The sequence below is a fragment of the Podarcis cretensis genome (assembly GCF_951804945.1).
Source record: "Podarcis cretensis genome assembly, chromosome: 8".
Taxonomy (NCBI): domain Eukaryota; kingdom Metazoa; phylum Chordata; class Lepidosauria; order Squamata; family Lacertidae; genus Podarcis; species Podarcis cretensis.
The window spans coordinates 86,162,208-86,186,579 of NC_137177.1; the positions used below are offsets into that span (position 1 = coordinate 86,162,208).

At 48.1% G+C, this 24,372-nt stretch overlaps 1 protein-coding gene across 1 annotated transcript in view; it reads right to left on the minus strand.

Moving 5' to 3' along the window:
* Positions 1 to 24,372, minus strand: part of CUX2 (cut like homeobox 2) — a 265,234-nt gene that overhangs the window by 103,868 nt on the left and 136,994 nt on the right. Inside the window, exons 2-3 of the mRNA XM_079987653.1 lie at positions 8,538 to 8,648; positions 5,638 to 5,685 (exon numbers count right to left, since the gene is read on the minus strand). Of these exons, the coding sequence (XP_079843779.1) occupies positions 5,638 to 5,685; positions 8,538 to 8,648 (159 nt within the window). The remainder of the gene's footprint in view (positions 1 to 5,637; positions 5,686 to 8,537; positions 8,649 to 24,372) is intronic.

The window sequence follows — 24,372 nt, forward strand, 5'->3', positions numbered from 1 at the left end:
ACCCATCTTAGTTTCCATCTTAGTTGCCCTCCTCTGCTCAAGTTCCATCAATTTCCTTCTTAAATTTTGTGGTGTCCACAAGTGGACACAAGACTCCAGATGGGCTCTCACCAGTCAGAATAGAGCAGTACTATTATTTCCCTTGACCTGGACACTAGATGTCTGTTGATGCAATCTAGAACAGCACTGGATTTTTTGCTGCTGTATCACCCTGTTGGCTCATGTTACGTTTGTGGTCCCAGGAACTGAAGCTGGAAACTTCTGTACCATTTGCTGTACCACTGAGCTACAACCATTACCCTAGAATAGATCAAGAGAAGGAATCTCTGGCCCTCCAGATGTTGTTTAACTCCAGCTCCAACCATCCCTGGCCACTAGCCATGTTTGCTAAGGCTGCTGAGAGTTGTTGTTGTTGTTGTTGTTGTTGTTTAGTCGTGTCCAACTCTTTGTGACCCCATGGACCAGAGCACACCAGGCACTCCTGTCTTCCACTGCCTCCCGCAGTTTGGTCAAACTCATGCTGGTAGCTTCGAGAACACTGTCCAACCATCTTGTCCTCTGTCGTCCCCTTCTCCTTGTGCCCTCCATCTTTCCCAACATCAGGGTCTTTTCCAGGGAGTCTTCTCTTCTCGTGAGCTGGCCAAAGTATTGGAGCCTCAACTTCAGGATCTGTCCTTCCAGTGAGTGCTCAGAGCTGATTTCCTTCAGAATGGAGAGGTTTGATCTTCTTGCAGTCCATGGGACTCTCAAGAGTCTCCTCCAGCACCATAATTCAAAAGCATCAATTCTTCGGCGATCAGCCTTCTTTATGGTCCAGCTCTCACTTCCATACATCACTACTGGGAAAACCATAGCTTTAACTATACGGACCTTTGTCAGCAAGGTGATCTCTCTGCTTTTTAAGATGCCGTCTAGGTTTGTCATTGCTTTTCTCCCAAGAGCAATTCTGAAACATATGGAGGGCCAAAGGTTTCCCATTCTTGCTCTGCCTGGCACTTCACAAAATTCAAGAAGACAGGTCCCTGCTCCAATAGGCTTACAGGACCAGCAGTTGACCTCAGGAACTTGGGAGGCCAGTGAACACACTGTGTCTATCTGGGTTAGAAACAGCAACCAACGACCTGGTCTAGGCCATATCAGTCCCAAGGCCTTGACCACTGTGGATGGACTGGGATCTCAGGTTCCCTCCTGTCCAGCTCTGTGGGCTCTTGAAGTTCAGAGAAGCAGAGTCCAGTCACAAGACCAAATCAAATGCACAAGACCGAAGGCAGGGCTAAGAGAAGTTGTTTCGGAAGGCAGCTGGTATGGCTGGAAGTCTCAGGTAGGAAGACCAAAGTGTGGTAGGCCCCTCCTCTCTGGAAGAACAAATGGGGATGGCCACCAACTTAGAAGAAGAAGAAGAGTTTGGATTTGATATCCTGCTTTATCACTACCTGAACGAAGCGGCTAACATTCTCCTTCCCCTTCCTTCCCCACAACAAACACTCTGTGAGGTGAGTGGGGCTGAGAGACTTCAGAGAAGTGTGACTAGCCCAAGGTCACCCAGCAGCTGCATGTGGAGGAGCGGAGACGCGAACCCGGTTCACCAGATTATGAGTCTACCGCTCTTAACCACTACACCACACTGGCTCTCTAGGTGGCTATAAAAGAGGACTGGACAAGTTCATGAAGGATAAAGCTATCAGTTGCTGCTAGCCAGGACAGTTGTGCTCTGCCACCACAGTCTAGGCTAGGCTAGGCAGCCTAGATGCCATGGTGCATACCCTCCAACATTTCTCCAGTGAAAATAGGGATGTCTATTACAGTGGTACCTCTAGTTACGAACTTAATTCGTTCTGGAGGTCCGTTCTTAACCTGAAACTGTTCTTAACTAGAGGCAAGCTTTCACTAATGGGGCCTCTTGCTGCCGCTGCACTGCCAGCACACGATTTCCATTCTCATTCTGGGGCAAAGTTCTCAAGTCGAGGTAACTCTTCCAGGTTAGTAGAGTTTGTAACCTGAGGTGTTTGTAACTTGAGGTACCACTGTAGTAGTATTATTATTATTATTATTATTATTATGATTATTATACCCAACCCATCTGACTGGGTTGCCCCAGCCAATCTGGGTGGCTTCCAACATATCTAAAAACATAACAAAACATTAAATATTTTTTAAAATCCCTATACAGGGCTGCCTTCACATGTCTTCTAAAGGTTGTACAGTGGTACCTCGGGTTACAGACGGTTCAGGTTACAGACTCCACTAACCCAGAAACAGTACCTCAGGTTAAGAACTTTCGCTTCAGGATGAGAACAGAAATAGCGTGGCAACGGTGGGAGGCCCCATTAGCTAAAGTGGCACCTCAGGTTAAGAACAGTTTCAGGTTAAGAACGGACCTCCAGAATGAATTAAGTTGTTAACCTGAGGTACCACTGTATAGTTACTTATTTCCTTGGCTTGGGGGTCAGGCAACTCCATACCCTCCAACATTTCTATGATGAAAATAGGGATGTCCTAAGGAAAAGCAGGACATTCTGGGATCCAGTCAGAAACCATGACGGCTTCTGTAACTCTGGGACTGTCCCAGGAAAATAGGGTTCTTCTTATATTACATTCCTACAAACTAAAGGTAAAGATAAAGGGACCCCTGACCATTAAGTCCAGTCGTGACCGACTCTGGGGTTGCGGCGCTCATCTCGCTTTATTGGCCGAGGGAGCTGGCGTACAGCTTCCGGATCATGTGGCAAGCATGACTAAGCCACTTCTGGCGAACCAGAGCAGCGCACGGAAAAGCCATTTACCTTCCCGCCGGAGTGGTACCTATTTATCTACTTGCACTTTTACATGCTTTCGAACTGCTAGGTGGGCAGGAGCAGGGACTGAGCAACGGGAGCTGACCCCGTCGTGGGGATTCGAACCGTTGACCTTCTGATCGAAAAGTCCTAGGCTCTGTGGTTTAACCCACAGCGCCACCCGCATCCCTTCAAACTAGCTGGCTGGTTAAAAAGCTCTGAGGCAGCTGCCTCACCGTGACTCTTGGATACCCCGGCCCTGCTCCCTTCTCTGTGCCAGCACCCCCCCTCCATCCCACCCCCCCCTCTCCCAGAGGATCTAATGACATCTGCTGGGGAAACAGGCAGTATTTAAAACAACCAGAAATACATTCCTATTGTTATCATTCTCTTTTATGTGTTTACGCCGAGCGTTTCGGAATGAATCAATACCGGATTGCCCTATAAATAAATAAGCATATCAGTAAAAACTGGGTAATAAAATGAAGTGATGAAAAATATGGAAATCAGCCCACATTTGTGTAAATGCAGTTATTGTTTACTTTAATATTTTTCCTTGTGCCGTTATGTCGTTCCAAAGAGACAGATTTAGAAGTAAGGCGAAGCTCGCAAGATGACAGTCTCTAATGTGCTGTTGCCGTGCGCCGGCGTCTCTCTGGGGGTTTCGAGCTAAGCGGGGTAGAAGCCGCACAGACGGAGGAACTATTTCTCTGCTCCCCTCCCCACCCCACCCCGGCAAGAGAATAATGAAGATTTTAGGAACGCTCCAAAGTGTGATATTTCTCCAACACCTGCCTTCACCACCTCGGAAGCATTTAAATCTCTCAGAGCCATGGCTCCACCGAAAGCTGGAATAGATCTTATTCCCCACAGCAAAAAAGCCTTGATGGATGGAGTTAAGGAAGGAAGCCATCAAAAACAACAGACCTGCCCAGGGGCCCTCTCAGCAGTTCCACTTCCCTCACAAGTTTTGGGGGGTGGCCTGGGTGAGGGCCTTCTCTGTGGCAGCCCCTCACTATACAGCTTTTTTTGCGAATGCTGAAGACACAGCTCTTGGCCCTGGCCTTCGACACCTCTGATGTGTGTTTCAGGACCCACCCTGCTCATGTGAATGTAGTATGTTTTAACTGTTTTTATTTCTGAATTTTAACTGGTCGTAACCTGCCCTGACACCTGCGGGAGAAAGACAGGCAATAATAATAAATGTTTTCAAGGGGTGGTGGAAAAAACACACCCAGTCAGTGAATCCAGCATCAAATCCATCTCTTGTGCATGGAATTTAATGGGGGGAATAAATCCACACGCTCGTGTGGTATTGGCTTCTACCGCAGCAGCAAAGAGGTCGTCTCATCTGAGTGGGAGAGCTCTCTCTGTGAGGGAACCGCCAGAAGGCCCTTGGAGATGGACCTCTGGATGACGGAAGTGGAGACACTCCTTCAGGTATATACAGTGGTGCCTCGCAAGACGAACGCCTCGCTAAACGAAAAACTCGCAAGACGAAAGAGTTTTCCGTTTTTGAGTCGTTCCGCAAGACGAATTTCCCTATGGGCTTGCTTCGCAAGAAGAAAGCCCATAGGGAAATCTCCGGGGACCTCTTTTAAATGCTGGCGGTGGGGAGCAAAGCCTTTCGCCCCCCCTCCGGCCTTCACAAGAGGTCCTGGACCTCTTCTGAAGGCCGGTGGGGGGCAAAAGTCTTTGCTCCCCCCCCCGCCTGCCTTCCCGGGATAGCGGAGAAGCGCAGCGCGTTTCTCCGCTATCCCGACGGCTTTTGAAGGCAGGCAGGGGGAGCAAAGACTTTCGCCCACCGCCTGCCTTCAGAAGACCTCTGCTGTCCCGGGGGCTTTTAAAATGCTGGGGGTCGGCAGCAAAGCCCTCCTGTCCCCGGAGCTTGCGGGGCGGGAGGTGGGGAGAAGGGCTTTTCTTCCCACCGCCAGCCTTCAGAACAGTCTTCTGAAGGCTGGGGGTGGGAAGAAAAGCCCTTGTCCCCCCCCCCAGCCTTCAGAAGAGGTCGGGGGACAGACTGTCCCTGGACCTGGTCTGAAGGCGGTTTCCATAGGAACGCATTGATTGATTTTCAATGCATTCCTATGGGAAACCGTGCTTCGCAAGACGAAAAACTCGCAAGAAGAAAAAACTTGCGGAACGAATTAATTTCGTCTTGTGAGGCACCACTGTAGAGCCAAAGTCGTTTAGGGCTTTAAGTGACTCTCAGGCTGTGCGCCTGGTCTTTTATGGGTGCAGTTACCCCATTAGGAACCAGGGAATCCCCCCCACCTGCCCGCCCCCTGTCCCCTAGAAACAGTACTTCTGTCTTGTCAGGATTCAACCTCAATCCATTGACCACCACCCATCCTCTAATGGCCTCCAGACACCCACAGGACATTCATTCACCATCTTCATTGGTTCCGATTTAAACGAGAGGTAGAGCTGATTGATTGATTGATTGATTGATTGATTGACTGATTGATTGCATTAACACCTCACCTTTTGGTGTGCATAGTTGTCTCCCCATCCCCATCTAATCTCCACAACAACCTTGTGAGGTAGGGTTTGGCTGAGAGGCAGTGACTGGCCCAAGGTGACACCCCATGAACTTCCTGGCCAAATGGGGATTCGAACCCTGCTCTCTCCAAGGTCAAAGTCTGACACTCTAACCACTACACCCAACAACATCTGGAAGGGCACCATGTTGGCTACCACTTGAGTTGACACCGAAAACCTGGCGCCATCTTTGGACTTTGAACCTGCTGCTGTGTGTGGTTCGTTTTTCTCTTAGGCCCTGCTTCTACTTTGTGTCCCCCGAGCGGTTTACAGGCAGGCTCACGGTTGCTAAGAAGTACCTTGGGCACAGATGGCTTCTTACCTCTGCCTGGAAGCTCTTCAAGACAGGAGCCACCATGTCGCGGACCTCCTGGAAGAGAGAAAATGGCGGAAGCCCGCAATTAGACCCGAGTCTGCTAATCCAGCCCTCAGAATTGGGACTGGTTCCTCCTATGAAGCTGGGCTGTCACCTAATTAAAGAAGCCTTGGTTGTGATTAATTGAGCAGGTTTCAAATCGACTAATTAGCTGATTACATTTGCATACTGAGGATAAGAACAATAATACTTAAAGGAGAAACAAAGGCCCATTTTTAGGCTGGTGTGGTGGAGATGGTGATGTTTTTTGGCCACTTTCATCCTTGGCCACTCTTCCAATGATCGCAGAATGGGGGCAAAAATGGGTGTACCCACTCACACGCTGATCCACACTCTCTCATGTACACACCCAGGTACACACAGCCCCTCTCCTCAATTTATGACACAATTGCTCATAAAATGATTGATCTAACACCTAGGGAAGGAGCAATTTGCACACCCAACAGGGCGCTAAGCTCTGTCTATTCCTGTACTGGGTCTACTCTATTGCCCTCACCCCCATTTTGCTACTGGAGCCAATATGGTTGGGGCCAGAAATATTTGCTCTGTGTATTTGGGAGGGGGGGCTGGCTCAAGGAGTCCCCCACCTCTGTTTCTCCCTAGTCCTAGTCCAGCACTCTAACCATTATGCTACACTGCCTCTCATGGGACAGGGTTTGTGGATTTTGGCTCTCTACTTAATTGCCTCCCCCCCCCAATTAATACCTTAGTATAATATAAGGTGCTGCAAACCCTCCACCCCAAGTCTTCTTAATTTAGATACAAGCTAGGAACATAATTGTAGAAGCTGGCATGAGGTGGTGTTGGGAGGGGAGGGGAGCGAAGGCGGGGGAAGCCCCCAACTGTCAAACTGACTAAAACAACATTTATTTTGGGGAGAGGAAAAGAGCAGCAGCGGCAACAAAAACAGCAACAAAGTGGTGTTCCATCTGCTTAGAGAGGCGGGTGCCAGGATTTCTGCAACGAGGCCTTGGAACACATTTTCTTGTTATATAAAATAACTTGACAGGGTTGGGGAGAGCACAGTTCTGAAAGAAGGGACATTTTGTGCCAAGGCGCTGGGCACCCCGTCATTCTGACAGGCGAGGGCACAAGCCAAGACATGATGGCATGCAGTTAGTGCAGAATGCTGCAGCCCAATTGCTGACAGGAGTGAGACCCCATCAGCTTACAATGCCTGAGACCTGGCTTCCAATTTGCTGCTGGGTCAGGTTCAAGCTCAAGCTGCTAAAAAGGTAAAGGTAAAGGAACCCCTGACCATTAGGTCCAGTCGTGGCTGACTCTGGGGTTGCGGCGCTCATCTCGCTTTATTGGCCGAGGGAGCCGGCGTACAGCTTCCAGGTCATGTGGTCATGTGGCGAAACAGAGCAGCGCATGGAAATGGCGTTTACCTTCCCGACGGAGTGGTACCTATTTATCTACTTGCACTTTGACGTGCTTTCTAACTGCTAGGTTGGCAGGAGCAGGGACCAAACAATGGGAGCTCACCCCGTCGCAGGGATTCGAACCGCCAACCTTCTGATCAGTAAGTCCTAGGCTCTGTGGTTTAACCCACAGCGCCACCCGCGTCAAGTAGTGTCAAGCTGCTACTTGGGGCCAATTTAGCTGCATGATCGCCTCACTGCGTAAATACCCATTTGACCGCTTCGATTTGTGGAACTGGACCTGCCACAGCTGCCACATAGTACCTGTTCCACATTTGTAAGAAATGGATATTTTAGTCTGGCAGCACCCGCACTTTGGAACTCGCTGCCTATTGACATCAGTAAGGCGCCTTCGCTGTACTCTTTTCGACCCCTGCTAAAAACATTCTTGGTTTAGACAGGCCTGCCCAGCTGTGTAGAATGTCAACGTGTGTTTTGATGTGCTTTTAGCTTATGGTTCATTCAAGGGCAGATTTAGGTTTGATGAAGCCCTAAGCTACTGAAGGTAATGGGGCCCTTTATATGTCCAGCTGTCCTTTGTCAACAACAAATTGCCACTGTTTTTTGTGTTGAATATATGCTATATGGTAATTTATGGACCTAATAGCTATCCAAAGCCTGTTGCTGTGTGTAGATTTTATTTTATTTGTTTTTTATCTTTTATTTTGGAAATGTAGATCCAGTTTTTTTTCCTTTAAATATTTTGGGTGCCCCCAAGAGAGTGGGGCCCTAAGCTATAGCTTGTTTAGCTTGTACGTAAATCCGGCACTGGGTTGATTTAATTATTGCCTGACCCATCATTCTAACCATTTTAGCAGATAGTTTTATTGTTGGTGAACCCCTTTGAGGTATTTTATGACGTAAACGACATGCATGGAAACCAGCTAGACTAGCATCTAGCTTTGACCAGGGCCGTGGGACAGAATCCTCTGCTGTAACCAAAGGAAGCAGGCCAGCTTTGAGAATGAAGGACTGCCCCCCCCAACTTGCATTCTCCTCCCCACACACTTGCATCCTCCGTCCGAGGCAGCTGCCCACCCCTGCCTGTTGGCAGGGCCAGCTGTGCTGATAGGCCTCAGAGGCCCTATCTATGGTCCTCCCTCTCCCAAAGGGTCGCTCAGTGCATCTCAGGATCAGGACCACGGGCTCCTTAGCTGCAATTGCACCACCAGATTGTGTTGTAATATGCTATAGTTGGGCATTTGAGGCCATAATTTGGGGCTGATTACCTTATCCTTCTCTTGTTGGTCACTCAAGTCTGTAAATAAATATATAAATCTCTCTTTCACACACACACACACACACACACACACAGAGAGAGAGAGAGAGAGAGAGAGAGAGAGAGAGAGATGTTTGAATGGGAGAGGGGAGGGAAATCCAGCTACCCACTGAGTTAATTCTATAATAGCAAATATACTGTACCTCAGGTACATTTTTCTTAAATTCCCGGCTGAGTTCAATTAAATGTTTATGAGAATGCTCGCTTTCTTCCTGCCGTGCCGCCAGTTCGGAAGCAACAGAATTAAGCTCCTTCTGGAACAAAACAAAACCAAAACAGAACAGAGAGAGAGAGAGAGAGAGAGAGAGAGAGAGAGGAATGAGTCGTGGCATTTTACCCCTTGTATATAATGCATAGCATTTTCTGAAGCGAGCCGTTTCACACAACTGACTCGAAAGGCAAAAAGATGGACACTGTCAGTTTACGAGGTTTTTGCACTAACTGGCGGTGAAACATCCAACGATGGCACATTTTGAATTTAGGAGACAGAGGCACCCAGTCTCCTTGGGCAAGCAACAGGCAACAGTCATTTGCCCCCCTTCCCCAGGAGCCAAGGGCAATTGCAGAGGGGGGGGGGGGTTTGCAGCTTCTGTTGCATACATCCACCCATTTACTAACGCCCTCCCCAAGAAATGAACACCCCACCTTTCATGTCTAAAGAAACCTCAAGTTGGCTCAGAGTAGGAAAAAACAACCCCAGAAACATGCATGAACACCACAATGACCTACACCCCCCCAAAGTGATCTCCATACTATGAACACAGTCTTTCTCAAAGGAGATATTTGAGGCTGAGCTAAATGTGGGTTACCTTACTCCTGATTTTCCTTTCAAGTAACTGTTATTGGTTTTCTTACACGTATATAACAAAATATAACTAGACAATTAAATATAATCATAACACACACAAACGCAAATCTCGCCAGCTACCAGGTTAAGTATTCATGTATTTGCAATATTCGTTCCTCCTATGTTATTTGGTCAGGTTTGTATGGCATTCACATCCATCCACAACAAGGTCATCTTCTCTGGCTAAAGCATCCATAAGTGCACATGGTCTTGTGGCCCCTAGAGGGTCCCTTAAGTCAACTGAGGGGACGGGGGGTGGAAAAGGAATTCAGTTTATTGAAAGACACTTCAGTGGAGACACAGGTTGAATGAGATCACAAAACCTGTGCCCCCGGGCATTGGGGGAGAAGCAGATATTTACACATATTGCAAATATACCTGAGCTCGTGCCTGATCCCTATAAGCTTCTTAATTGGCCAAAGTACAGGGACGCGGGTGGCACTGTGGGTTAACCTACAGAGCCTAGGACTTGCCGATCAGAAGGTCGGTGGTTCGAATCACTGCGACAGGCTGAGCTCCCATTGCTCGGTCCCTGCTCCTGCCAACCTAGCAGTTTGAAAGCACATCAAAGTGCAAGTAGATAAATAGGTACCACTCCAGCGGGAAGGTAAACAGCGTTTCAGTGCGCTGCTCTGATTCGCCAGAAGTGGCTTAGTCATGCTGGCCACATGACCCGGAAGCTGTACGCCGGCTCCCTCGGCCAAAAAAGCGAGATGAGAGCCACAAACCCAGAGTCGGCCACGACTGGACATAATGGTCAGGTGTCCTTTTACCTTTACTGCAGGGACAAGGCATGCCACATCCAGATTTGTCGGGATGCAGAGGATAGCATATTTTGTAGGCCCTTTTCACTAGCATGGGAAATATATGGCCACGTGTTCTAGGTCTCCTCTAGCAAGACATCGACTCCTTTTCCAATTATTGAGGGTGTTGTGGTCACATCCACAAGAAGCCGTGACAGTCAAGCTGCGGGTCGCATGTCCCTGCCTGTCAAAGGGGAGAGATGTGGGCCAGTAGTGCTCCTTCTTTCCCTGATTCTGATGCCATAGGTGGGAGATGGGGCTCATCTCGCTTTACAGGAGCCAGTGCTTGCCCGCAGACAGTTTTTCCGGGTCATGATTAAGCTGCTCCTGGAGAACCAGAGCAGCGCACGGAAACTCCATTTACCTTCCCGCTGGAGCGGTACCTATTTATCTACTTGCACTTTTTGACGTGCTTTCGAACTGCTAGGAGTTCGAACTGACAGGAGCTGGGACTGAGCAACGGGAGCTCACCCCATCACGGGGATTCGAACCGCCGACCTTCTGATCGGCAAGCCCAAGAGGCTCAGTGGTTTAGACCACAGCGCCACCTGTGTCCCTTTGTAGTCCTTAAGCACACACATACAGCCTGTGGTCCAGGCCTTTTAAGATAATGCAAGTCAACTACAGCAGGGCTGAATATTTTGAACAGAGGAGAATATATTAAGCAGCCAAAAAATAAAAATAAAAATAAAATCTAGATTAGAGAGATTTCTATGTAAACAAATACAGATGGGGGTTCAAATTAACAGAGCACTTGGCTGATCAATATTCTTAATAACCCCTTCCCTTTTTTTCTTTGGTAACTGTAAGAAAAACACAGCAAGAGTGTCAAAATAGTAGAAGAGCACCATATTGCGTTGTGTGATATAGTTGTTGTTTTTAAGCTCCAAGTCTATGCCATCACCAGCTGATATATATCAGAACAGGAAGAAGGCATCCAAACGATAACTTACTTATGCTTCCAAGTGTTCATAAATAAGGTTTAAAAAAATCTAGATGGCTTTTTAATTCCAGCAGAATTTGGGGCAGGGGTGATGAAAGCGCCAGGATTGAGTAAACTGACCTTTTGTGTACAGCTCTGTAAATCAAGCACAGCTCACTTGGAAGCGCAGGGAAATGTTTCATTAAAGAATTATGGATTCATATCATGCTGGCTTTGGAGGGGGACAGACCGGCACGTGTGAAACCCATTAAGGAAATATGGAATGTTAGATTCTTCTTTTTAGAACGCAGAAAAGGACACTATTAGAAAAGAAAGTCCAGGAACATCAGGGACAGCACTCAAAAGGATAGCCCACGGCTGCCATGATGTTGCATATTTTAAGGGGTGCTTTTCATCAAAGTCCTTCCCCGCATTTGTTGCTGTACTACTTATTCTTTTCTTTCTTTTTAAAATATTGATTTAAATCACAAAGGCTGGATAGAGGAGGACTACGGTTCCTCTGAGGCTGGTGCAGGGCACAGTGGTCCGCCTGCTTGTGGGGGCAAACTCCTGCCAGCCGATAACGTAAGAAGAGCCTGGTGGATAAGGCCAAAGGCCCATCTACATTTCCGAGCACAATTCAAAGTGTTGGTGCTGACCTTTAAAGCCCTAAATGGCCTCGGTCCAGTATATCTGAAGGAGCGTCTCCACCTCCATTGTTCTACCCGGACACTGAGCTCCAGCACCGAGGGCCAGTGTAGTGTAGTGGTTAAGAGCAGTAGTCTCATAATCTGGGGAACCAGGTTCGCTTCCCCGCTCCTCCACAAGCAGCTGCTGGGTGACCTTGGGCCAGTCACACTTCTCTGAAGTCTCTCAGCCCCACTCACCTCACAGAGTGTTTGTTGTGGGGGAGAAAGGGAAAGGAGAATGTTAGAGGGAACCAGGCACAGGGCCTTCTCGGTAGTGGCGCCCGCCCTGTGGAACGCCCTCCCACCAGATGTCAAAGAGAACAACAACTACCAAACTTTTAGAAGACATCTGAAGGCAGCCCTGTTTAGGGAAGCTTTTAATGTTTGATGTATTACTGTATTTTAATATTTGGTTGGAAGCCCCCCAGAATGGCTGGGGAAGCCCAGCCAGATGGGCGGGGTATAAATAATAAATTATTATTATTATTATTATCTAGTCAAGCATCTTGTTCTCACAGAGGGAAACCAGCAAGCAGGTTTCAAGCCCAAGAGCAACTCTCCCCTCCTGTGGCTTCTAGGGATTCAAGAGCATTTACTGCCTCTGAGCAGAGCACAACCATTGTGGCAATAACACCGTGCTTGTGGGATCTGAACTTGCTACAGGGCCAAGTTCAAGGTGCTGGTACCTATACAGATCAGCATCAGGTTACCTGAGACACAGCCTTCTTTAACCCTTATACACACCGTAGATCACAAGCTTTGATGTGGCAGCTCCACAGGCTTCAGGGCTATGGCAGGAGGTCCTCTCTTTCCCCAAGATTCTTCAGCCCAACTTTGACGTACGGTCGTACCTTGGTTTTCGAACAAACGCTTTGGCTCCCGAACACCGCAAACCCAGAAGCGACTGTTCTGGTTTGCGAACTATTTTTGGAAGCCGAACGTCCGACGGGGCCTTCGCATCTTCTGATTGGCTGCAGGAGCTTCCATGCTTTGGTTTTCAAACGTTTTGGAAGTCGAAGGGACTTCCGGAATGGATTCCGTTCGACAGCCTTGCCTCCCATCCCAGCACCACCCTGGGAGCTACCAGTCCACCCTCTCAGGTTGAGCGCTGCTGCTGTCTCCTCCTCCATCACCTGGGTCATGGAAGAAGAAGAGTTTGGATTTGATATCCCGCTTTATCACTACCCGAAGGAGTCTCAAAGCGGCTAACATTCTCCTTTCCCTTCCTCCCCCCCACAACAAACACTCTGTGAGGTGAGTGGGGCTGAGAGACTTCAGAGAAGTGTGACTGGCCCAAGGTCACCCAGCAGCTGCGTGTGGAGGAGCAGGGAAGCGAACCCGGTTCACCAGATTACGAGTCTACCGCTCTTAACTACTACACCACACTGGCTCAGGAGGTTCTTACTGAAGAGATTTAAACTAGGGATGGACGAATCTTTCGATCCTAGTTTCTCATTCTCTGTGTTAACCTTCAGCCCATTCCATTTACACACCAGCTTATGGTTTTGTTTGTTTTACTTCTGGCAACAGGACCACAGATGCCCTTCAGAGGGAGGCTTACCTGCCCCATCTCTGCCCACCTTTCTGAAGGCTAGTGGTACCTTATCACCGATTCCTCACCCCTGTACTACAGCTGCTGCTTTATACGCTTCTAGAAGTTGAGTGGTTGCTTTATCCATACTGTTCGTTTTGATGTGGTATTTATTAAAGGTAAAGGGACCCCCAACCTTCGAACCACCAACCTTCTGGCAAGTCCTAGGCTCTGTGGTTTAACCCACAGCACCACCCGCGTCCCTCGTGGTGTTTATTATGCTTGTTTAAGTACCGTAAGCCAGTGTCAAGGTCCCCTGTAGACCCAAATGCCCGAGATTACAGTAATGATACACTGGGCTAAAGACATTGTTTATAATATACAGTTAGAAGAATGGGAGAGGTTATGGAAGGAAGGTATTGGTTTTACTGCATGCAGTACGCTTAAATAAATGTCATGAAAATGATGTATAGGTGGTATTTAGCATCAGTTAAATTGGCTAAAATGTACAGAACAGAAAATGACGGTTGGACATGTAAGGAAAAGGAGAGTACTTTTTTCCACATGTGGTGGACATGTAAAGAGGTAAAAGCTTTCTGGGAGATGATATATAATGAGTCAAGTAAAATGTTTAAAACCACTTTTGCTAAAAAACCAGAAGGTTTCTAAAAAAATGTTCTTATATGCAACAACTGCAGCAAGAATTTTATTAGCCCAGAAATGGAAACAGCATGAAATACAGTGGTACCTCGGGTTAAGAACTTAATTTGTTCTGGAGGTCCATTCTTAACTTGAGATTGTTCTTAACCTGAGGTACCACTTTAGCTAATGGGGCCTCCTGCTGCCACAGCACTGCTGCCATGCGATTTCTGTTCTCATCCTGAAGTAAAGTTCTTAACCCAAGGTACTATTTCTGGGTTAGTGGAGTCTGTAACCTGAAGCATCTGTAGCCTGAAGCGTCTGTAACCCAAGGTACCACTGTACCAACAAAAGAAGAGTGGCAGATGAAGATGATGGATTTTGAAGAACTGGCAAAACTGACGGGAACCATCAAGATCAAGTATTCCAAAAAGACTGGAACAAATTTATATTATATTTGAAAAACAACTGTAAGCAATTAACATCATTAGCAGGGTTATCTGAAGATTTGTAAGATGAATTAGTTACCTATTCAGCTTGAGTAATTTAATATTTTAAGTCATGATATAATAAGAATAGGAAAGGAAGTAAAATGCAAAAATGCAAAATTTTATTTAGGCAGGAGGGAGGGAAGTCGTTGAGGCTCGGTTGAGACAAGAGATTTAGTAAGAGGATACAATGTTATGGATTGTGATTATAAGTAAAATTAATAAAAATTATGAAAAATAAATACATGAAAGCAGCAAAAATTAACAAAGCAGGCTTGTGTGGGAGAATATTACCACTACCATATTACTACTAATTTATAATTTATACCCTGCCCATCTGGCTGGGTCTCCCCAACCACTCCGGACGGCTCCCAACAAAATATTAAAAACACAATAAAACATCAAACATTGAAAACTTCCCTAAAGAGGGCTTCCTTCAGATGTCTTCTAAAAGTCAGATAGTTGTTTTTTTCCTTGACATCTGAAGGGAGGGCATTCCACAGGGTGGGCGCCACTACCGAGAAGGCCCTTTGCCTGGTTCCCTGCAACCTCACTTCTCATAGGGAGGGACCGCCAGAAGACCCTCGGAGCTGGACCCCAGTGTCCGGGCAGAACGATGGGACTGGAGACGCTCCTTCAGAAAACCTTCTAACGTTGTTTTGCGCTCTGAGCTGAACTGAGTTTGCCTCCTCTCCCAGCAGCCCCTAAAACAACGTCCAAACTACGTCACCTGAAGTGACCGCCTTGTGTGAGGGCCTCGCTGGCCTAACTGAAAAAACCGAGCCCAGAATCCTGCACCTCAATTTATGACCATTGGTCCTTGAGCCATACCCAAGTTTGATGCACCCTTTTGCTGCCACAGGTGCTGCTGAAGAGAGACCTCCTGTTATTTAAAAAGGAATTGCCTTCCCTGGATTGTGGTGGTCGACAGGGTGGGGGGAGGTGACATGGAGAGTCCCGGTGTCACGGCCATGTTTGCGATGCAGGGCAGGGTGAGACAGGCCGCAGCGTGCAAGACGGATGGCGGTGCACATGGCCTCTCGGCAGACAGGCTGGCTTCCAGGAGCTATCAATCATTTTCCTGCGTATTATGTAAATTCTTGATGCTAAAGATGTATGGAGTCAATTACCAGGGGTCACGGCTGGGTGTTAAATTCGTACTAGGAAGCTCCTCTCGGTCTCCAATGAATTTGAGAGAGATTGCGAGCTTTCCGCCTTTTATTGGGCCGTATAAATATTTCACTGTTAGATATAAAAAAAATATTGGAGAAAAAGCAGATAAAAACTGAATCCCCCCCTGTGTATACAGACTGAGACAAGGAGTAAGAAAGCGGGAGTCAGCAGGTTTTTTAATGGCCTTGCAGCACGACCCGTGAATGGCTTGATTCGGGGGTTTGTTTTGTTTTTAGCTCTGTTTTTGTTTTTGCAGTGGGCAAGGCAGGGGTGCAGCGGACAGCCTCACAGCTTCAGCTGCCTTGATTCAGATAAGCGTGTGAGGCAGCAAAGTCACCAGGTCATCCCCAAATGGTGGGCCATGGGGCAACATAGTGCCACAAGAGAGCAACTGCAGAACCACCAGGAACAAACCTATTAAAAGTTTCCAAACCCAGGAAGAGGTTGGCCGCTGCACCCCTTCAGGGTACGCTAACCGTCAGCCCAGCCCGGAGGCAGATGGTTACACTGCACCCCTCCTGTTCAACTCTGGGCAGTGCTGGATTTATGTATAAGGACGTGGGTGGTGCTGTGGGTTAAACCACAGAGCCTAGGACTTGCCGATCAGAAGGTCGGCGGTTCGAATCCCCGCGACGGGGTGAGCTCCCGTTGCTCGGTCCCTGCTCCTGCCAACCTAGCAGTTCGAAAATACATCAAAGTGCAAGTAGATAAATAGGTACCGCTCCGGTGGGAAGGTGAATGGCGTTTCCATGCGCTGCTCTGGTTCGCCAGAAGCAGCTTAGTCATGCTGGCCACATGACCCGGAAGCTGTACGCCGGCTCCCTCGGCCAGTAAAGCAAGATGAGCGCTGCAACCCCAGAGTCGGCCGCGACTGGACCTAATGGTCTTTACCTTTACCATTTGCTGTGCCTACCTACCAAAGCCCTGGGTCTTATCAGTGTGGCATTGGGGGCCGAGAAAGCCTCTGGGCCGGATGAATAAAGTTATGTGCCTGAATCTTTGGCCTTCCTCTCCAAGCTGATCAACACACACAGCTATGGCTTGTGTAATATGCTCGATAGCATCACTCGTTTCCTGACCGTGTTCGTTTCTCACCCCCCGCGGAAAAACCCCACAGCTTTCATATCTTTCCCTGGAACGAACATCTAACACGCTTGTGAAAATCACTGTCCTTTTTGAGATCCCATTACAACTGTTTTGATAAAGCTCCCGAGCCAGAGATTCCATTTTAGATTAGGGGAAGATCACAGGCGATGGAGAAAGAAGGGAATTGTCTCCAAAGGGCTGTGCTGCGCGGCCCGCCGACTCCTCGGGGAGTCGCAAGCACAGACATTTGGGGGGCACAAGCGTAGCAAGGTTCGGCTCTGGAACACATAGTGGAGTTGCAAGATAAGAGTGCCTCTGAGCATGTACGAAGGATCTATCCTGTCACACAGTAGCCGCGACCAATCCCTGTGCACACTGAGAGCTGTAACAAAGGTGCTCAAATCTCGGCTTTAAAAAACTTAACAAGCAGCATAAGAGGAGCTTTCCAGCCCAGCCCAATGGGGGCCCACCTAGTCTAGACCACTGTTTTTACAGATGCCCCATGGAAAGTCCATAAGCAGGACCCAAGTAAGAGCCCTCTCATCTCCTGTTGTTTTTGTTGTTGTTTAGTTGTTTAGTCGTGTCCGACTCTTCGTGACCCCCTGGACCAGAGCACACCAGGCACTCCTGTCTTCCACTGCCTCCTGCAGTTTGGTCAAACTCATGCTGGTAGCTTCGAGAACACTGTCCAACCATCTCGTCCTCTGCCGTCCCCTTCTCCTTGTGCCCTCCATCTTTCCCAACATCAGGGTCTTTTCCAGGGAGTCTTCTCTTCTCATGAGGTGGCCAAAGTATTGGAGCCTCAGCTTCACGATCTGTCCTTCCAGTGAGCACTCAGTGCTGATTTCCTTCGGAATGGAGAGGTTTGATCTTCTTGCAGTCCATGGGACTCTCAAGAGTCTCCTCCAGCACCATAACTCAAAAGCATCCATTCTTCGGCGATCAGCCTTCTTTATGGTCCAGCTCTCACTTCCACACATCACTACTGGGAAAACCATAGCTTTTACTATACGGACCGTTGTTGGCAAGGTGATGTCTCTACTTTTTAAGATGCTGTATAGGTTTGTCATTGCTTTTCTCCCAAGCTCATCTCCTGTGGCTTCCAGCAACTGGTATTCAGAAGCACTGGTGCCTCCTACGAGGAGGTAGGATGGAGCCATTGTGGTTGGTGGCCATCAATGGGCTTCTCCTTCTTGCCTCTTGGACAAGACACTCACTCTTGCTCCCAATAGCCCCCCCCCCCGACATTCTCCAAAATGAAGATAGTATTAGCTTGCTCTACCTTAAAGGGCTGTTGTATTTATTAGACTTTATGCCCTGTTCTCCTCAGCAGGAAAAGCGCTAGCAGAACACCCGGCGAGAACGCAGGACTCGGGATGGAACAGGACCCTGGCAACCCGCGCCCAAGACTGGCAGAGGTGGGCGTTGGGAGTGATGCCAAATCAGGCGCAACGTGGCATCCTCTGAGTTAAGATATGCCTTGCGCCTGTTTATTGCTAAGTGATCTTAACAGTCGCTGATGCCTGACTCGGAGATACCCTCAAGCAAGTAACTTCCAAACTGTGCGGCAGAGAGAAAGAAAAAGAATTAATCTCGAGTCCTGCTTGTCGGAAACAGGGCATCCAATCTTAATTGCTTCTTTAACCATTTTATCCATCTGTGTCAGGGAATGGGGAGCGTGTGGCTCTTGGGCTGTTGCTGAGCTCCAACTTCAACCAGTCTTGGGCAGCTTGACCAGTTGGGGACTGGGAGTGGGGAGTGTCGCACAAAGTTCCTCTCCACCTGGCCTACACAATGTTACGTTGACACCATGGCCTTGGTGGTGGCAGCACTCCTAGGAGTCCTAATGGTTGGTGTTTGCTGCCTCAAACTCCCTAGCCAGTGTTTCCCAGTTGTCGGTGTTTATTACTATGTTTTTAAAGATATGCCTTGACAGAGTCTTTAAACCTCTTTTGTTGACCACCAGCATTACGCTTTCCATTTTTAAGTTCGGAATAGAGTAGTTGCTTTGGAAGACAATCATCAGGCATCCACACAACATGACCAGTCCAACGAAGTTGATGTTGAAGAATCGTTGCTTCAACACTGGTGATCTTTGCTTCTTCCAGAACACTGGCATTAGTTCACCTGTCTTCCCAAGTGATGTGCAAAATTTTCCGGAGACACCATTGATGGAATCTTTCAAGGAGTCGGAGATGGCGTTTATAAGCGGTCCATGTTTCACAAGCATACAGTAACATTGGCAGTACAATAGCTTTGTAAACTAGCATTTTGGTTTCCCTGCAAATGTCCCGGTCCTCAAACACTCTGCATTTCAATTGGGAGAAAGCCACACTCGCAGAGCTCAGGCGATGCTGGATTTCAGCATCAATGTCGGCCCTTGTTGAAGGACCACTGCCCAGGTAGGAGAAGTGATCAACATTTTCTAACATTACACCACTAAGTTGGATTTGTGGCACTGCAGAGGGGTTGTTTTGTACTTGTTGGTGCAGCACTTTGGTTTTTTGGATGTTGAGTGATAGGCCAATCCTCTGAGTGGGCACACACTACATTGTCATCAGCATACTGAAACTCTATGACTGAAGTTACGGTAACCTTACTTTTTTGCTCTCAGCCTGCTCAGATTAAAGGGCTTTCCATCTGTTTGATATATGATTTCTACCCGAGCCTCCCTGGGGAGAGTTCAGTGGTACCTTGGGTTAAGAACTTAATTCGTTCCGGAGGTCCGTTCTTAACCTGAAACTGTTCTTAACCTGAAGCACCACTTTAGCTAATGGGGCCTCCTGCTGTAGCCGCTGCTGCCGCGCGATTTCTGTTCTCATCCGGAAGCAAAGTTCTTAACCCGAGGTACTATTTCTGCGTTAGTGGAGTCTGTAACCTGAAGCGTCTGTAACTTGAAGTGTCTGTAATCTGAGGTACCACTGTACCACTGCCAAAACCAGCACTTTGAATTGGGCCCAGAAGCTAATTGGTAGCCAGTGCATTCAGGCCAGTTTTGGTGTAATATGCTCAAAGTGTCTTGTCCCAGGGAGCAACCTGGCTGCCGAATTCTGCACCAGCTGAAGTTTCCGAACTGTCTTCAGAGGCAGCCCCATAGAATCATAGAATCATAGAGTTGGAAGAGACCACAAGGGCCATCGAGTCCAACCCCCTGCCAAGCAGGAAACACCATCAGAGCACTCCTGACATATGGTTGTCAAGCCTCTGCTTAAAGACCTCCAAAGAAGGAGACTCCACCACACTCCTTGGCAGCAAATTCCACTGTCAAACAGCTCTTCCTGTCAGGAAGTTCTTCCTAATGTTTAGGTGGAATCTTCTTTCTTGTAGTTTGGATCCATTGCTCCGTGTCTGCTTCTCTGGAGCAGCAGAAAACAACCTTTCTCCCTCCTCTATGTGACATCCTTTTATATATTTGAACATGGCTATCATATCCCCCCTTAACCTCCTCTTCTCCAGGCTAAACATGCCCAGCTCCCTTAGCCGTTCTTCATAAGGCATCATTTCCAGGCCTTTGACCATTTTGGTTGCCCTCCTCTGGACACGTTCCAGTTTGTCCGTGTCCTTCTTGAACTGTGGTGCCCAGAACTGGACACAGTACTCCAGGTGAGGTTTGACCAGAGCAGAATACAGTGGCACTATTACTTCCCTTGATCTAGATGCTATACTCCTATTGATGCAGCCCAGAATTGCATTGGCTTTTTTAGCTGCCGCGTCACACTGTTGGCTCATGTCAAGTTTGTGGTCAACCAAGACTCCTAGATCCTTTTCACATGTACTGCTCTCAAGCCAGGTGTCACCCATCTTGTATTTGTGCCTCTCATTTTTTTTTTTGCCCAAGTGCAATACTTTACATTTCTCCCTATTAAAATTCATCTTGTTTGTTTTGTATAACCATGTATAACCCGTTTCAGTAATCTAACCGAGAAGTTAACTGGAGTCAGAATCTTGCTTTGTATATGCATCAAAACGTCTGTAGCTATCAGTGTTATTAAGTTCCTAAACCAAAAGGGAGCCCCGCAGTGGCAACGGCCATTCTGATTTATAGGCTAGCAATCCATACCCAGGGCTATTCACTAAGCCCAGACAACTTGACACTAAGTGGGGTTTGTGGTCTGTGCATGTGAACACTCTGTCTCTCACCCCCGCCCACCCACTGGCTCCATCATTTCCCTCTTTGATCCCCATCAAGGCCAGGAGCCGGCAATCAGGACAAGGCGCCCAACCCACTGAGCAAATTAAAGCAGAGCCACATCACATTGTTCGCTCCCCAACAGACACCCATTGTTCTTCCCTCTGCCGGAGGTAAACAGAAAACCTTTCCAGCTCAAAAGAGGCCGTCATGTTTCATCTGCTCTCATCTGGACTGTTAATATGGTGTGGCTCAAGCGTGGTGGGGAGGCAGGGGTTGCCAACTTGAATAAAATATTGGAGGGGGGGGAACAGGTAAGCCTTGCATAATTGATCACAAGACACGGTACACACACCATGTGAATGGCTACGCCCATCAACTTTGATCAGGTCCAACGTCAGCCCTTCCAAATTCTAATCAAGGTGTGGCGTTTCCATTTTCCGGGACGGGCATCAAGCCAGAATGGTTTGTCTCGGTTTTAAGAGAGAAGGAGAAATACTGAGCTTCCTAGTTTTATCAACTTTATCTGTAAAAGAGAGACTTAAGAGATGGAAGATGTGAGGAGCAGAAACAAGCCCATGAGCCGGATTTGAAGAAAATTTGCAGCTCCAGATAGACGGACAGAAAGATAGATGCAAATTCAGAGAGAAGAGTTTGAGCTTCTTCTTTTCATTGTAATGTGGGGCCAATGCAAAACTCCACACCAGGGTCTGGGCACCCCACAGCAATGCCCTAGCCTAAAACCAGAAGAAGAAGAAGAAGAAGAAGAAGAAGAAGAAGAAGAAGAAGAAGAGGAGTTTGGATTTTATATCCTGCTTTATCCCTACCCTAAGGAGTCTCAAAGCGGCTAACAATCTCCTTTCCCTTCCTCCCCCACAACAAACACTCTGTGAGGTGAGTGGGGCTGAGAGACTTCAGAGAAGTGTGACTAGCCCAAGGTCACCCAGCAACTGCATGTGGAGGAGCAGGGAAGCGAACCTGGTTCACCAGATTATGAGTCTACCGCTCTTAACCCCTACACCACACTGGCAAGCAGCCCAACCAAGAAACCACACACCCCAGGGTAGGAAAGACCTTTTTGTGCTGGCCTGATTGGGAGTGGGGCCATTGCCCTGCTCCTCAAGACCTCCAGGTCCTTCTCATTTCCAGGCTCCATCACCTGGGGCCTCGAGACATCAAATGACAACACAACCGTCCGTTCCGGTGACCCATGGCAAACACCGGAAGGACCTCCCTGGCTCAGTGGGGACCTCCTCGCCAAATGGATTGAAGCGAGTAGGAAGGGCAATCAGCATTGTGCCACGCACAGCTGAGACCTCCCTGTGAATTATGGGTCTCATTCCATTGCATGTTATTCTACTGCAGGCAAATGCCTCCACTTCACCTGGCAGCAGAAATCTCCTGCCCCGCAGCTCTGCTGTTCCCCTGGTCTGACACATTCCACCTCCCTGCATCCCTATCTATTTTGCTGGCTCTAATGCTTTCACTCGCCCCAGCGGCAGGAGAGCCAAGCGTGCATTGTGCATTTCTCTGGTGCAGATGTATAGGGTCTGTGACAATGGCAGCGGAGGACAGAGAATGCAGATTCCGGGTCCTCAAAAGATATGCAAATCTGTTAATCAAGAGGCCTATTATTGCACAAGCTTCATGCACCAGCGGCAAGCCATCCACCAAGAAAACTGATCAAGTGCTAATAACCGATTGTGTGGCAGAGAGACATTCCTTACCCAGCTTTGCTGCTGCATTTAAAGATTTTGCGGAACGGGGTGGGGGGCTGCGTGTTAACCCAACCAATTTCTAATTATGGCAAAATTGTTCTCTCGCTCTGAAAACATCTCACCACAATCCTCCATCCGTCAAGCTGTGCAAGAAATAAATCTGTCAGAAACTAGTTAAAAGGAAGATGCTCCACTGTTCTTTTTTTGGGGGGGGGGCAGGAGGAGGAAGAGTATTTTTTCCTGGAGGGGAGTTACAAAGGGAAGTGTTGCCATATCTCCTCTTTTCCCAGGACACGTCCTATTTCTCTTGGGTAGAGTCTTCATAGCGATCTGCAGTTAAAAGTAGAAGTCGGCAAATGTGCCCTCATTTTTGCTCTTCAAAATATGGCGGCCCTAACTAGCGACAGTGGGTCGCAGGTGGCGCTGTGGGTTAAAGCCTCAGCGCCTAGGGCTTGCCGATCGAAAGGTCGGCGGTTCGAATCCCTGCGGCGGGGTGCGCTCCCGCTGCTCGGTCCCAGCGCCTGCCAACCTAGCAGTTCGAAAGCACCTCCGGGTGCAAGTAGATAAATAGGGACCGCTTACCAGCGGGAAGGTAAACGGCGTTTCCGTGTGCGGCTCTGGCTCGCCAGAGCAGCGATGTCACGCTGGCCACGTGACCCGGAAGTGTCTCCGGACAGCGCTGGCCCCTGGCCTCTTAAGTGAGATGGGCGCACAACCCCAGAGTCTGTCAAGACTGGCCCGTACGGGCAGGGGTACCTTTACCTTTACCTAAATAGCGACAAGCAGTGGAGACGCTCCTTAGGTTGGGAAGAGGGAAATTATTGTTTACATTTCGGAGAACAGCAGCTTTCGTTTGGGGAGAAAGCAACAGCTCATGTATCTAGTCCTCACAGCTGAGCAGAAATTAAGCTTTGTCTGATTAACATCCTAGACCCTTTGAGATGTGTCTGTGGGAGGGGGCTGTGGGGAGGGGCGTTATTGTTTTTATCATGTATTTTGTGTCTTTGTCTTGCCTTCTTATACTATGAACTGGCCTGAGATCCATGCATGAAGGGCAGCACAGTGGTACCTCAGGTTAAGTACTTCCGTTCCGTTCCGGTGGTCCGTTCTTAACCTGAAACTGTTCTTAACCTGAAGCACCACTTTAGCTAATGGGGCCTCCTGCTGCCGCTGCGCCGCAGGAGCATGATTTCTGTTTTTAACCTGAAGCAAAGTTCTTAACCTGAGGCACTATTTCTAGGTTAGCGGAGTCTGTAACCTGAAGTGTATGTAACCTGAAGCATATGTAACCTGAGGTACCACTGTATACAAATTTAATAAATAATAATCATACGAAAACGTTACGGCCAAATTAAATTAAAAGGACTCCCAAACTGTTGTTGTTGTTAAGTCTCTCCCCCCACCCCCTTTATGATTTTTGGCAACCTAACCTATGGCTTTGTGACTGAGATGGACCAAAAATGCCCCCTATTAATGAGGCAAGATGCTGACAGGCCTAATTTGAGACAGGGCTGGTGAAAAACAACAAATGCAGGTGGAGAAAGGGGACTCAGCAAGCTGCCTTGAATGGCTACAAAAAGGCTATTTCTGAAAGCAGCATATGCAGCAACACTCAAAAGGAAACAGAATTTAAATGTGTAGCAGGCTTCTGCTGTAACTTTGTCGGCTGATGGTTAACTCCCAATTTAGGCAAAGAAATTTGTGATCAGACTAGCAGAAACAACACTTTGCTCATGACTGGGCTGAAACCCATGGAATTTTCGCAGGCTGTTTGAACTCTTTCTTTGGACGGCAGGCACCAGGATCTAACTACCCTGATCTTCAGCATGCAGAGAGTGATAAGAATATAAATTACTGTTATTACTGTTGGCGAAGCTGCTTTTGTGCAAAGGATGTCATCGTTTCACCAGGTCTACTGGAAGATGTGAAGGATGTAAGAAGAAAAGCAGGAGG